The 15339-nt window shown below is 43.9% G+C and overlaps 1 protein-coding gene across 2 annotated transcripts in view; it reads right to left on the reverse strand.

The window, feature by feature from the left end:
• XRCC3 (X-ray repair cross complementing 3) overlaps window positions 1-15339 on the reverse strand; it is a 175263-nt gene that overhangs the window by 17165 nt on the left and 142759 nt on the right. For both annotated transcript variants that reach the window (XM_086936657.1, XM_086936656.1), the window contains one exon: window positions 11363-11575. In XM_086936657.1, the coding sequence (XP_086792783.1) occupies window positions 11363-11575 (213 nt within the window). The remainder of the gene's footprint in view (window positions 1-11362; window positions 11576-15339) is intronic.

The raw sequence follows: 15339 nt of genomic DNA on the forward strand, positions 1-15339 counted from the left end.
AGAAGAAAGGACGTTGAGACTTTGTTGGAACCGATCCCAACGTAGGGCGGAATCCTGCACCCCTATGCCCCCGAAATCCCGCTAGGAATGGTAATGGCATTGCCACACGGAGGAGGCTGGTCGCAATTGCAGGTCTGGGAAGAAGCAGGGCTCCAGGTATTCGGAGACCTATATGATTAAGGGGTCATGTTGCCCTACCAGGAGCTGCAGGATAGATTTGATCTTCAGAGAGGGGGATTTTTACTGCATGCCGCCTTGACGAGGGCGATACAAGCACACTGGCGGGAGGGACTCACAGAACCAACTACAACGATGGCCTGCCAATATGCCATGATGGCAGCTGGGACTTTCAAGGCAGTCACATGTCTCTATTCTAGAATGCTTAATGATTTTTAACATTAAAATCTGATAGTTACTTTCCAGGCTCAGCGGGGCTAATTCTTTTAGTGCCAGAGTATTTGACACATATATAGTTAAACTCCCCTTCCTTCTCCCCGAAAATGATGGAATAGCCTGACAGCAGTAGGTCTTATAGCCCTCTAAATGAAGTGGGGTACTAAGCCAGGTCTCTTGGAGGCTATATTGTGTTCCCTCACCACTTCCACCCACTTATCATTTTTACACTTTGAAAGTTGACCCTCTATGTTCCAGTAAACATTGTTAAGTTTCAGGGCTTTTAATTCAGGCTTAGTTATAATGGGCCGAAGAGATGACTGAATTTAGTGGATGTATTAGGAGGTCACTCCCTAACAGCCCTTCATTTGAATGGAGGACTGCAGAGTCTATTATTAGTAAAGGATCTAAGCAAGTTGAACTGTAATCTGCTAGATTAGGTAAATCATAAAGATTCTCGGAGAGCTGTACTTGGGGCTGGCTAAGAACCACTAGGTTAATCTCTCCTAATAAATCTCCTTTTATACTAATTCCTAATTCCTGTTCCAGTCATTCATTATCGTCTTGTCCTGAAGAAGCATTGAATCTGTTATAAATGGGTGTGGGCTGGGGTACCCATTGATCAGTGAGATGGTTTCTCTGTTTTATATGAAGACGATTATTTCTTCTAGGGGGATAGAAAAATCCTAATGGTAATATGTTTATCCCTATGGCGTCTACAGTATGATTAGCCCCTATTCTCAGAATTTAATTAACCAACAGTGGTGAGCTAAATGTCAGGACTATACAGTCCCCTGACAAGACCTTTTCTCGCGACCCCATCCACTGTATGCGCCTGGCCATCTAAAAAGTCCTGGAATAAGTGTCTATGTAAACCTACCCTGCTGCTCAACCAATGTAATGATTTGTTCTTGAGTGATATCCATGATTCCTCAGTGGGAGCTTGATTATTGGGCACGTTACCCAGGACAATAATATAGGGGTGGCTTCTTGAGGGAGGTCAAGGTGGATATCCGGAGCCAATGTGTCATCGTTTAATAGCTTCGGAGAATAAACTCGTTTGGACTCAGGCAAAATGTGTGGGGAATGTATCTGTCATGGGTTTGCTTGTGAAGTTGCTATGCTTTTATTAATCAAGCTATTCTGTGTTTCCAGTACAAACTGGGGCCTTTTATCTATTGGCTTTTTGTATGCTAAGTTAGTCTGTGGGATAGTACCTACTACAGGGGGAATATTCTTAGTTATTCTGGCCCTGGTAGAATGGTCTATTATTTCTATATGAGTGTTTGGCAAGTTGGTAGGATGCTCAATATTATTTAGGTCTAAGCCCGTTACTTTATTTTTAGTTTTTAAAAGATTTTCTATGTTGTCCATTCTAGATGTCAGCTGGTCCAACCTCAATCTAACGTACATGTCTAGTCTCTCCACTAGAGAAGTCAGATTCTGAATCTCGGGCTTGCAATCATATTAATTTATCTGAGCATTTGGTAACCTGGTCTTTTGTTTTGCTAGGGTTTTTTGCTGGTCTACCCATTTTTTTCCCTTGGGTGCAGTGTTTAATTTGTTTTTTCAGTTTTGACGAGGAATGTATTATGATTGGAGTGATATCTTTCTGTACATCAACTTTTTCATTGAGAATTGGTTTCTTAAGCTTTTTTGGAGGAGGTTGTGTAGGGGGAATCATTAATAATCAGTTCTAGATCATCATAGCCATGTTGGATACAGCCATTTGATGGATTTGGATTCTTTTCCCCTGTGGTTGATTGATAGGTTACCTCATGATGAGGCGATTCTTGACTAAGTCTAGAAGATGCTCCTTCAATTGACTCCTCTACAGATAGAATCTGTTTATCTAAAACCCCTACAGCACCTGTTAGGTAATCTAGTATGGTTTGCTGAGTGTCTGAATTACTCTTTGAGCCTTTTGGGCTTGCTAATTTCCTTTTGCCCATGATTTATGGTAATTTAGGCTAACTTTCAAAGGGAAATCAATAGACACACAGTAACAGTAACACTCATACAATATACTATTACCCAAGTTAGAAAGCCAAGGGACTGGGCCCAGCCTGGCCTCTTCCGGTATAAGACGGGCACGGACAGGCCCGCCCTTGCACACCCGGGCGCGTCCCGTGCTGCTGGTTTTGACGCCTCCGGGCGCCAGGTGATGATGCGTTGGTAGAGAGCCACGCGGGGGACGCTGGGACAGAGAGTCCGTGCCCCGCACACCGGCAGCTGGTCCCTGGATTTGGCGCTAAGAACTGGGGTGAGTTTATTTCTGCATGCAGATTAAGCCACAAGTAAGTCCGCAAAAGGATCCCGCGCTGCGGCATGCGTGCTGCTGGTTTTGACGCCTCCGGGCGCCGGGTGATGACATGTTGGTAGAGCACCACGCGGGGATGCTGGGACAGAGAGTCCGTGCCCCGCACACCGGCAGCTGGTCCCTGAATTTGGCGCTAAGAACCGGGGTGAGTTTATTTCTGCCCGCAGATTAAGCCACAAGTACGTCCGCAAAAGGATCCCGTGCTGCGGGATGCGCGCTGCTGGTTTTGACGCCTCCGGGTGCCGGGTGACGACGGGTTTGTAGAGCGCCACGCGGGGGACGCTGGGACAGAGAGTCCGTGCCCCGCACACTGGCAGCTGGTCCCTGGATTTGGCGCGAAGAACCGGGGTGAGTTTATTTCTGCCCGCAGATTAAGCCACAAGTAAGTCCGCAAAAGGATCCCCGCTTTCTTCATTCATCTAACACATATTGGAAAAATATAATTTTATTACACCTGTGGCACATTTCAAAACATGCAGGACATATTTTAGTGCTGCTCTTATAAAACTTGATTTATATCGAACATGCCCCTTAATGGTATTTCCAGTCCGTCGTCTAGCTGTTTTTACTTTTATTATGTTCTCAAGATCTGTTTTTACCCTATCTTTAGATACCGCTTTTCCTGACGACTGACACTCTTGTCAGATCCTGACAGTTTTCACATGTAAAGTGCAGCATGTCCGGTACCCAGTGGTATTGCCACTGTCTGCTCTAAGCTTGAATTTTCCATTGATAAGTTTTTCTTGCACCTACTTACTATTAGTTGCTTCCATTAATTGATTCATCTATGGTACACATCAGGGATGCCAAATTTCTCCTACTTTGTTTGTCTTCCTCTCCCTTATAGTGACTATTCTTCAAGAAGACGGTGCCCTTCTACCACTAACAACATTGCTGTCCAAGTTAAATTTATATGTGGATAATGTAGTACGTTCTCTCAAGGTAACTGGTGAGAACTTAGAATGGGATTGTAAATATGAATTTCTAAATGCAAAAATAAAAGGATCAGCCTTCACGACCCACACCACCACTTATCTTCAGACAAGCTCACCAACTCTGATGGTTCTCGGCACACCCGCAGGCACGACATTATCATACTGCTGATGACTAAGAAGGGCAAAAAAGACAAAATAAGGCATCAGGCCTTTTCTATCTTTCCATTCAGGATCAACATCCCTATATCCATCAGGACCGCATTACCGCTGCTCTAATTTAGGAAACAATTGAAGACTCTCCTCTTTAAAAAACGCTACATCAGAATGCATTTACCACCCACAACCCAGCTACCTTGCCTGTATCTGTCAAGATTGCGCAAAGTGTAAGGTGTGATAACATACTGAAGGCCTGAATGCCTGACCTTCGTCTCCACAAGATTACGTGCACTGGACCACTAGGATTCAGCAGCAGGGAAAGCCACACTTCAGCCTCTGCTGAACTCTTCCACAATGAGAAATGTCAACAAATGCCAACTCCAGCAGAAAGCCGACACATGGACGTGCTGGGGTTGCTTGTAAAGAAACTTGTGCTCAGCGGACAAATTAAACTATACAGTGCATTTAACACAATATAGTGTTTATTCGAGTAAAATCTAACCGGCGCACAACTTTTCCAAACAAGTAACAAGTGAAGCATACAGAATCCCATAGCCCTCAACAGTACCAAAGGACACCACTTGTAATCAGAGCATACACAATGCACAGATCAAGAGCCAACACAACCCTTATCCTCCTCTTCCAACCTTCATTTATGCCTTTCCATACCAATTTAACCCCATCTCTGGCTCGAGCCTTGTTTGTGCAATCCCATTCTGAAATGTCTGGATTGATTAGAGAGAACTTGATTAACAAGACCTTTGTGAAGAGTCTTGTGATTGTAGACTTATCTGCTGACTAAATGCTGCCAAGATCAAACAGTTCCAAAACACTTTTAGCCCACACAATGAGTACTTAATAAGAACTTGTAGGTTTACACTTAGTCTCCCTCCACGTCTTCTGTGTATTTATATATTTATTTAGATATATAAAGGGCACATTTAAAAGATGAAAAATAGATAGATGTTTATCACCAGTTGTGCATCATTTTCACCAAGAAAGGTGAATCTTAACGGTTTTTCAGAAGAATAAAATAAACTCTTCGTTCCAGATATTTAATAATAACTTGTTCCAGAACTTGGGAACAATCAATGAAAATCTACTAGAAAGCATTCTTAAATGATAGACCGATTTGCTTTTGTACTTTAGCTCTAGTCCAAGCAGGTACTGAAGTCACACTTTGAAGTACCCCCTTCCATTCAAACGGAGCGAATGACTAGCACTCCTTAAGTTTGAAACAAGGTCTATCCCTCTTACAAACGTCAAACTTACCTACCCTGAAGGACCCACTATAAGCATTGCTATAACTTATATCTCTACACGTCACTTTCTAAAGAGGATTGCCTCCTATGGAACACAGCCTGCTCTCTTAGCTCTAAAATTAGCCAGGCATAGCACAGATAAGAAAACAACTGTCTTGGAAAAAGGTATACCATACATTTATATGAGCACATCGAGCCTTTCAACCCTACTCAGTACTCAAACAAACATATCCTAACACATCCCTGAAGTGAGAATAAGAGCCAAATCAAACGGAAAATACTATGAAAAATATAATCTAACCATTAACAGAAAAAGCATTGGCAAAGCCAACCGGTTTCGCTTTGTCAGAGCTTTTAGGTCTCGCGCCTAGCGTTGCAGTGCGTAGCAGTGCTCGCGCAGGGAGAGACCTCATGTAAGGGGTTTGAAAACAGACCTAGGAATTGCACAAGCTCGTGTGTGTGCTTTTCCTTTTGGGCCTATTGGTCTTTGCGTGCGTCTTTTTTTCAAAGACAGCATGCAATTGGCCAAAGGCGGGCGCATTGCTCCACCCATGGCCTATTGGTGTCTGTTATGCGCACCACTGCCAAGTGTTTTCAATTATCGTGCCCAGACACGGGCGCGATAATTGAAACCACATGGCTCGCTGTGGTGGGTGCGCGCACCACTCGCGGCCTCACCTCCTGCTCCCCCAGCTTGCGCCTTTATTCGTATTGACTGTATCCGCGTCACAGAGCGGCCACAGCCAGTGATTCATGTCATGTGGGCCGCGTTTCACTAACAAAAGCGGAGAAGTGTCCTTTTAAGCACGTGTTTAACATGTTTATGTGAATGGAGCAAAGTGTGGTGGAGCTGCAGATTTCATAGGTGTCAGGCGACACCAGGTCACGAGTGCGACACTCAGCCAGCCCTGGGTTTTGAACCCACAGCTCTATGCATGCTGGGACTTGTAGTTTCACATTGCAGATTAAAGATAGGGCCTCACACGAGTTAATGAAAAACAAGGGGGGGAGGGGAACACTGTTCCACTCCAGATAAGACCAATTCTTTTGGCAAGTGGCTAATTCCTTGACGAGTTCATTGTATAAAAGCTAAACGGTGAATGTATGCTCATATGTGTTCGACCGCTGTATTCTTCAATCTGCCCTTAACCGTAACTGACTTTCTATTCCATAGTCTAGTATAACAGGGCCGTTGGAATTATGCAGCAAGACAGCACAGAATTATACAGCAGTTTTGGCTAAATTATGGGGAAAGAAAAGGCCAAATACGCAGGATAATGCAGCACATTTATTTATAGCATTTCTTCGTTAGCTTGTCATTTTTGTACACGGTGATACTGTCTGAGCAAATATCTCACCCCAGCTCAACAACCAAAGGCATAAATAAGCAACGGAAAGATGACTAGTTAACATTTACAAAGGCCTTTCCAACACGCGGCGAGAACATAGCGCCACATTACTATTGTTTGAACTAGAATATTTTTTTTAACTGCTGCTTATGCAGCCGATTATGTGGCAAACGTGGCAAACCCTTAATTATGCAAAAAAGTCCTTGGCCACAGAATCGCATAATTCCAGTGGCCCTGAGCATAGATGAAACATTCTGATACATGCCAACATTTCGAAAGTGATGAGAGTTTGAAAACAAATTATGGGCTATTGAATTCCTCAGCTGGTTTACATTTAAAAGGAGATTTTAGGCAAGAGACACAAAGCACATCCTCGGGAGTCTCCCGCCAGAATCGGGTCAGTTGGCATTTCTCCATTCTACTCAGCATGAGCGCGCCGCGTGCCCACACACACACACGCGCTCACTTACATCACCACACACAACATTACAGATTCCTTCTTCCATCTGTGGAGAGAATAACATGCACAGCACATATCTGCACATGCGCTGAAGAGCTGTACTGCTTGCATGTTAACTTGCTAATCTGGAATAATGAACTACTTGTGATGCTTTGCTGCTTGTCTGCTCAGCTGCTCTTCAGTGCTTTATTTGTGACGGTGCTTGCAAGTGGTCCTCAATTTTCAGGACCATGACTTGTGTATCCTCATCAGACTTGGTCCCAGAGCAAGAGAAAGCTAAGAAAACTGTGAAAAATAGAGAAAGACGAGGTGAATATGAACCAGCAAGAGTGGGATAGACCAGAAGAGTATGGTGGCGGAAGAAAGAAGAGGTGGAATCAAGACCAGGCAGCCCTAGGGTGAAAGTAAGAAAATCTTTGGGCCCATGCACTGCTCACTGTAATAATGTTCCCTGCTTTCGTGATGGTGGTTTGCACTGCTCTGTCAACAGACATATCTTTTATCTTGTGTTGAGTTTAAACAGTGCTGTGTATGTTGAGCGGGAGTGTTACCATAACGATGCTCCTTCAGTGGTCTGTGTGCTGTCCACTACCCCTCCCCCAACTTTGGAGATAAGAGGTGGGAACGGCTCTGGCTTGTTTTTCATTGAACTTCAGAAGCTGAGCATACAGAAAAGCTGTTGAATTTTGATTTTTAATTTTGCCCCTCTTGCTGCACTTACGCATTTTATAATCACTGTAAATTGCAGGCGTTAATGTTCACCAATGTAATGGTAATTATTTTACTGACCTCAGGAGGATGGAAAGCTGACTAGGCCTTTTCGACAGTCAGTGTACCTGAAAAGGGGTCTGACTTAATCAAGCGTCTCCATTAGGGCGAAGGGAGCAGCTAGGGTCACAACAAAAAATGAGCAGTTAAGAGTTTGGGAGATTACGGAATGTCAAAGTATTAATAATTGTCTACAGCGCGCTCTTCATTGCCTTAGCAGTAAACGATATTCACTTCTAGATAATATGCGGAGTCTACGCATCCCTATGATCTGGGCCTTATAAAGGGAGCAGTATGAGTTTTTTTTTCTTTCTGCCGTTTTATTTTCATTGTAAACATGTTTCCTCCTTTTGTGATGGTGGTTTGCACAGCTCTGTCGACAGTCATGACTTTAAAGATACAAGTTTTTTTTAACTTCAAAATTAAAAGACCTGATCGTTTGCATCACCGAGCCTCCAAAGGAAAGACCTAAAAATATAAAACATTTATGCAGTTTTGTAAAAGTCTCGTTTTTCAGACTGAATACAACCTGCCCGGCTGGCAAGTTTGGCGATCAGGTGAGTTGTAATGGAACACTGAGCTTGGCATGTCACAACTATGGCAAAATAAGCAGAACAAGCGTTTGCAATGTAATAGGTCTCGCATTTGCGAGAGTTTAAGCTATTGGTATTGTAAATGACAATGCCTTTTTATGTTTTAAAAAGCAACACGTAAATAAAAGGCATTGCCATTTACAATGCCAATAGCTTAAACTCTTGTTTTTTCTTCTGTTATGCACCGAGTTCCCAAGGTACAATGCAGAACACAGACCACAGAATATATACATAAAAATGACTTCTACAAAACTATGTAAAAGGCTAAAATGATACCATGTGATGTTTATGAATCTAAAGCCATAGACGTTTTCTACCAGTGGCATCTTAAGAATTTGGGGGATCGTAGGCAAGAAATATTTTCAAGCCCTTGTTTGAAACAGCTTTTAATTTTATTACACATTTTACATTTATTCATTCCCCTCGATGACAAATAATCTTAACTTACATGTCAAAGGATGAGGTATACAAACAAACAGAAGTGAGGTGGTGAAAAAGTTCACCTTCCCAGAGCACACCCTTCGGAAAGTGGGGGTGGGGGCAACTGTGCAAATGATGTTTTGATGAATTGTGATTACGTTTTCTTAAAGCTGGTAGGCAGATATTTTGTTATTGGGAACCTTAGACTACAATAGTAGTAGACAAGTACTTGGCTCGAAAAAAAAAAACATAATTTACAACGCCAATAGCTCTAACTTTAACAAATGTGAGACCTATTGTATTGCAAACGCTTGTTTAGCGATGTTGTAGAGCACCGCTAAGATGAGGTCGACGCTGGCTGCGTCATAGTGTTTTCTGTACTTTCAACCCTGCTGCACAGCACCGGTGTTGCTGTACAATACAGCAAAAGAAAATTGACAAAGACAACTGATCTCTCTCATAGGGGAGACCTACTGGCTTTGCCAATGCTTAGTAAAAAACACTATGACCCGGCCATTGCTGGCTGTATCAAAGTGCTTTTTTTCTTCTTCTTACGGGAGGGGGCAAAGGGGTGAGGCAAAACAACAATGGAGTGAGGGGGTTGGGGCGGGGGCATTGGGCAAGCAACAATGTGAAGGTGGGTAGGGGGATGGGGTAAGCAACAATGGAGGAATGAACAGGATATGGGCAAGTAACAACGGAGAGGGATGCAAGGGGGATGGGGGAGCAACAACGGGACAAAGCACAGCAAACAATGACTAGAAGGGGTTGAGGGAAGCAGTGATGAGCAGAAGTGGGGGGCACAGCTCAAGCAATAATGTGGGAGGGAGGAGAGTGGACGGGGCAGCAACAACGCAGGACAAAACAATGGACAAAAAACGCATGAGGAGAGAGCCGGATCAGGCAAGCAATGACAGGGGGCATTGGGACCAGGTCAAACAACAACGCATGACGGGCAAGGAATGACACATCGGGCGTGGGGAGGAAGCAAGATGGTCTGGAAACGCATACACTTTTATAGAGTGCTACAACCTAAAGAAAAAAAGTACTTCCGGAAGCGTGCAACAAGTGGTGTGACACTGGCTGCCTACGGGATGTAGTACTTGGTCCATGCTCTGTGGAAGGGACAAACACATGAACAGAGAATGAAATTAGTACAAGGGGATCAATGAGAAGCAAAGAAACAAGAGTGACTATGAAGCCAACCAATGGTAAGAAACATGCAGGCTCCAAGTCCCTTGAACTAAGCCCCTTGAACGTAATCAAAATGTCTTGCAAGTAACAGCTCAAAAATTGTCTTAGGCGAGATCTAAAACTGAGAAGCCCCTACTTTCTTCTCATTAATCCAAACCCTTTATTAATTATTCCCTCCTAAAGTTACCCCACCTACACAATCCCACCCACCCCATCCACTGCTTATTTTATCTAACCGTAAAGGACAAGAAGGTGGCACAGGCCACTGTCAGAACAATACTTTCTTTTCCTCTTCCTGCAGGGAATAGAGAGGCTCCCCGCAGGCAGTAACACAATTGCAAATAGCCTAACTATCTAAGGACTTGATATATTTTAGAAATTGTTCAGAAATATTTTGAAACTGGACTGTAACATACTCAAGCATTTAGGTATCTAATTGCCAATTAACATGGAAAGCCTTGTTTGCTAATGTAGTCTGAAAAAATGCATAATTTTAATAGTAATTTTACAAACGCCCGGGCTTTGGGCCAGCCTTCCTTTAGCCATTGATTTATTGAGATGGTGGATCAGCCCATAGGAAAGCATACATACAATGTGGGGAATGTGATTGGGGTGTCAGATTTATCTTGGATCAGCAGCACACATGACAACCATGCGGTAATTACACCATTAATTTTGCTGAGTAACGGCATTTTGCCTGTGCATGGAGTCTTTCATTTCAGGGAGCAGAAAGAGTGTGAGAATGCCTCTGCAAAATCTGATTTTTTTGTTTAGCTTTGGTTGTGACACATTTGGAAAGGAAGTTATTGTACAACTTTTGTTTCTCTGAGCAGTCGCATGTAATTAGTGTAATTCTATTCTTTGCAAAATGAATTATAGCTAAATGTGAAAGTATTCCATTGTCAAAGTTAAACAGTTTGATGTTTTGCTTGGTTTTTTGTTTTCACAAAGTTTCATTGTTTTTTTTAACAGTTTAGTATTAATATAGACATAACTCTTCCATGACAAATACTATACGCTGTGGATAGCATTAATCCTTTAACAGTGTGATATTGCTTTGAATAGCGCACTAATCCCCAGAGAGGGTATCAGTGCACAAGTTCTGTGTGCTTCTCTAATAGTAAATGGGTGGTATTGGCACATTTTTAGAATCAATGATGTAATACAAATCTAATCAGCCCGCAGCATAATAACAATACGAGTTTTTGCCTCATATGGCTCTACTGCACTGTTGCTCTTTCGAGATGCTGCCAATAACCTATGATATATCTACCAGCATCCTTTCTGTCTTTTGTTGCATATGTTTGTTACCTCGACGTGTGCTTCACCAAGGCCACACACTAGCCTTTTTTGTGAATGAACAGTTAACCATCGCTCCAGGACTGATTCTAGACGGACAGGTCATACCTATTGTTTAGCAAATGCTTATTTTTGAACGTGATCTTGGAAAGACGACTAAAGCTCACATGTATAAAAGTTCCAAATGTCAGGAAAGATGTCCGTTCCGGATACCTGATTGATGCAGAAGACCGGAGCCAGGAACCTGCTGCTCAGGCTGTGAAGCTGCGCCCCCAGCGTCTGCAGATGCTTCGCTTTGACGATCGAGTCCTTGGCTCCAAATTCACTTCGAAAGAGGGCGGCGATGGAGTCGATGACAATCAGCCGGACCAGGCCCCTCAGGAGCAGGATGGGCACTCTCTTTGTGATGCAGCTGTTCAGAGTCTCCTGCAGGAATACACCGCACATGCCTTGAGTGACTATTCAGAAATGGACCCCTATATTTGCAATATACGTGTATACAGCTCAATAATATTCAGGTCATCGTTTTCGGACAATAATGGATACCTGCCACATGAGCTAATGTTTAAGAGTCTTTTCCGTTTCATGAGACACACTTTTAGTAGAGTTAACAATCTGAAGTGAAGAGGATGTGGGGACAAAAGCAGGGTTTAGCCATCTAATAAAAAAGACAGAGAACCTAGCCGTAGAGGCAACCTGCTCAGGTTGAGGTCGTCAGATTACATTCTTAAAGTCAGTGACAGAGTTCCACAGAGAAAGGTCATGCATATGGAGGATCCTTCCCCCAAATTTCATATAACAAGATTGTGACACAGACAGTAAGTTATGATTAGCTATGTATAGGCATCTGATGGGAACATAAGGGCTAGCAACTTAGACGAGAGATACACCACTTGGCCACGTAACCCTTAATGACCCAGCCAAATGAAACTAGATTTCCTTCGTGTTTACGAAGGAAAGTCTTCATTTTAAAAGATGCATGGAGACACTTGGGCTCAAATGAGTAAAGGCGGCAATAATACAGTACAATATAAATAGTAAATACCAATAACTATATATAAACTGGAAAAATAGTGGAATATATACTTATCTTGACTGCTAGCAGCAAGAAAAGAGGTGGTCCAGGGTTCAGACTGGTTGCGTATTTGGAATACAGATTGCTTCCCATTGGCTTCTTGTTTCTAAGCCTCATAGGATTAGTAGTTCTTATTATAGTCCTGGCCAGTGGTGGCTGCCTCGGAATGAGGGTGGTGAAGTGGACGGGGGATGGGTAATGGGGGGGTTGGATTTAAAAAAAAAAAGGAACATATTACCTTTCCTTCGCCGTAGCCGCACACCTCTCCTCCGTCAATTTCGTATGCACTGGCAGCACCGGAAGCAGATTCTCTCAGCAAATCAAGCGTCGTGATTGGTATGAGCGGCCTGTTTGGCCGGTCAAGCTGTGCCTGGGAGCCATGGCATGTTCTCCATTGGGCTGTGCAACACAGCCAGGTGAAGAACATGGTAAGTGTGCATGAATATTTGTCCGGCCCAAGACAGCCAGCTAAACATTCATGCGCACTCCACCCTCTGCTCAGCCCAGCCCTGCCTGACCTGGCTCCAGTCCTGCACAGAAAAGCACAAGTTACTTACCTTCCGTAACTATATATCCATAAGAAACATTAGTAGTGATAGATTCCTTAGTTTGTGATGTAATCTTGACAGCCAGGTGTCCCTCCACTAAGACGGTATACGCCTGCAGGTGGAATAAATTTGTGGCATGGTGCGCAGCAAAGGCTGTGGATCCCCTTCCTGCCCCTCTTTCAGAGGTCCTTCTATTTCTGCTTTCTTTGGCCCAGCAGGGCTCTGCTCTGGGCACTATCAAGGGCTACCTCTCGGCCCTTTCAGCCTGTTTACGGCTTCCAGAGCAGCCTTCCCTTTTCATATCCCCTGTTGTAAATAGATTCTTAAAAGGAATTACTCATTGTTTCTCTCCTGTTCCGTTCCTAATGCCTCAGTGGGACTTGAACCTGGTTCTAACATATCAGATGTGTGCTCCCTTTGAGCCACTTCACAACTGTCTTCTTCATCTTCTCACTTTGAAATCTGCTTTCCTGGTTGCCATCACCTCTGCCAGAAGGGTGAGTGATCTCCAGGCTCTCTCTTCTAAACCTCTTTTTCTCTCTGTCCATCCGGACAAAGTTGTTCTGAGGACTCGTCCATCTTTTCTGCCAAAGGTTGTCACTGCCTTTCACATAGGGCAGACCATCACTTTGCCCACCTTCTTTCCGCCACCGCATCCCTCGAAAGAGGAGGAGAGGCTCCACCGTCTGCACCCAAAACATGTGCTCTCCTTCTACCTGAACCGCACACAACAGTTCCGGGTGGATGACCAGCTCTTTGTTGGCTACGTGGGCACCAAGAAAGGTCGGCCGTGCACAAGCAGATCTCTCGGTGGGTCGTTCTGTGCATAAAGGCTTGTTATTCTTTGGCTAAAAAGGAGCCTCCAGTGGGATTACGCGCCCATTCTACCAGGGCGACCGCAGTCACTACTGCTTTGGGGCGGGGAGTTCCCTTGCATGACATCTGTGAGGCAGATACGTGGGCCTCGTTGTACGCGTTTTTTTTTTTTTGTATGTTCTTATATAGCGCTCGATCACCTGGGGAGGTATCTCAGCGCTTGCCTTGGGAACCCGTCCTGGCTTTTCCCTGTGAGATAGCCCCTACAGGGCATCCCCAAGGTGAAAGCCAGGCATCCCGCCGCGGGGGGGCCAACGTTTACCAAGCATTACTACCTGGACAGCCAAGTCCGGAGAGACGGCTTCTTTGGCCGTTCTGTTCTCCAGGACTTCCTGGTGTGATCTTGGTTCGCAGATCCACCACCGGGGTTGGTATTGCTGGGGTAACTATTCTAAGGTAAGGAATCTATCACTACGTGTTTCTTTCAGATGCACAAGTTACTTACCTTCGGTAACGATGTATCTGTAAGAAACATTAGTAGTGATAGATTCCTTATCGCCCCACCCATCCTCCCTGTTCTGCGAACTGATTTCTAAGGTTAAGGTCATCCATTTCAGGGCCCTAGTCTCAAAGCACCAGTGGTCAGTTTCTTGCATGGCTCTGCGTTCCTGGCACGGAAAGTCGTGTACAGAACTGACATCAGTGCGCTTGGGCGTGTCTAAGTAGCTCCAGCAACGTTATCTCGGCGACAACGACGCCAACGGCGCACGCGGAGCTGCACGACAACGCCTACCGACGGGCAGGGTACCACTGACGGAAACTTTCCGGATCCAGTCTGACGCCATGGGGTAATTCTAAGGTAAGGAATCTATCACTACGTGTTTCTTTCAGATATAAAATGATAATAACGTCTTACTATTATCATTTTCTTTTTGCACTGCTCAAATAGCAGTGAGGTGACGCTCCTCTGCCTTAGTGGAGGAGATGCCACTGGTCCTGACTGCTGCTACTCACTGAAGCAAGTTTAGAGAAAGCATAATAAGAGCCTCTGAAGGTTGCATTAAAATTTGAAATTTGGTCTTTCATTTACTGGGGTAGTGAAAGACTTCATAGTCTGCGTCATGAGACTGTGATTTAAGGCCTTCAGAAGAGGAGTGCCAGGATTCTGGACTCTTAAAGTTTGAATATTTGTTGGCGAGTCTAGGATAAAGATGGTTTTATAAAGACGAGAGAAATCACAGCGAGAATTAAAGCAGTGTTCTCAGAAAGGTGAAGAAGTCGTAGAACGTACAATAATTTGTGGAAAACTGTTTTAGAGACAACATTTATGTGGGACATGATAGAAAACGTGCTCTGAAATAGCACACAAACAGTGCAGGTTTCTTACCACCAATGCATGGTAAATCGAAGGATTCTGGTTATGGCAGTGACACCTTATTTAAATACATTTTGGACAATCCATGACATAAAGTTGTCATTATTTTTCTAGCATGTCATGTATAAAGGTTCGTATATCATAAGCACTTCCGACCCATAAATAGTTCAGGAGTATGGCAAGCCACGTTTTCTTTCTCATGCAAACTATGCCTAAAGGAAAGGCCAGTCTATGACATTTACAACCTCTCTTTCACATCTTGGCTCTAGAGACAAAGTATTGATCAGCTTGCTCAGCCGAAGAGGTTTACGTTCTTTTACCAACTGAAGGTGGTTTCCTTCTTGTCTCTTGATCTGTCAAGTGTACCTGTGTACTA

This window comes from Lissotriton vulgaris, chromosome 9, assembly GCF_964263255.1.
Source record: "Lissotriton vulgaris chromosome 9, aLisVul1.2, whole genome shotgun sequence".
In the NCBI taxonomy this organism is placed as follows: domain Eukaryota; kingdom Metazoa; phylum Chordata; class Amphibia; order Caudata; family Salamandridae; genus Lissotriton; species Lissotriton vulgaris.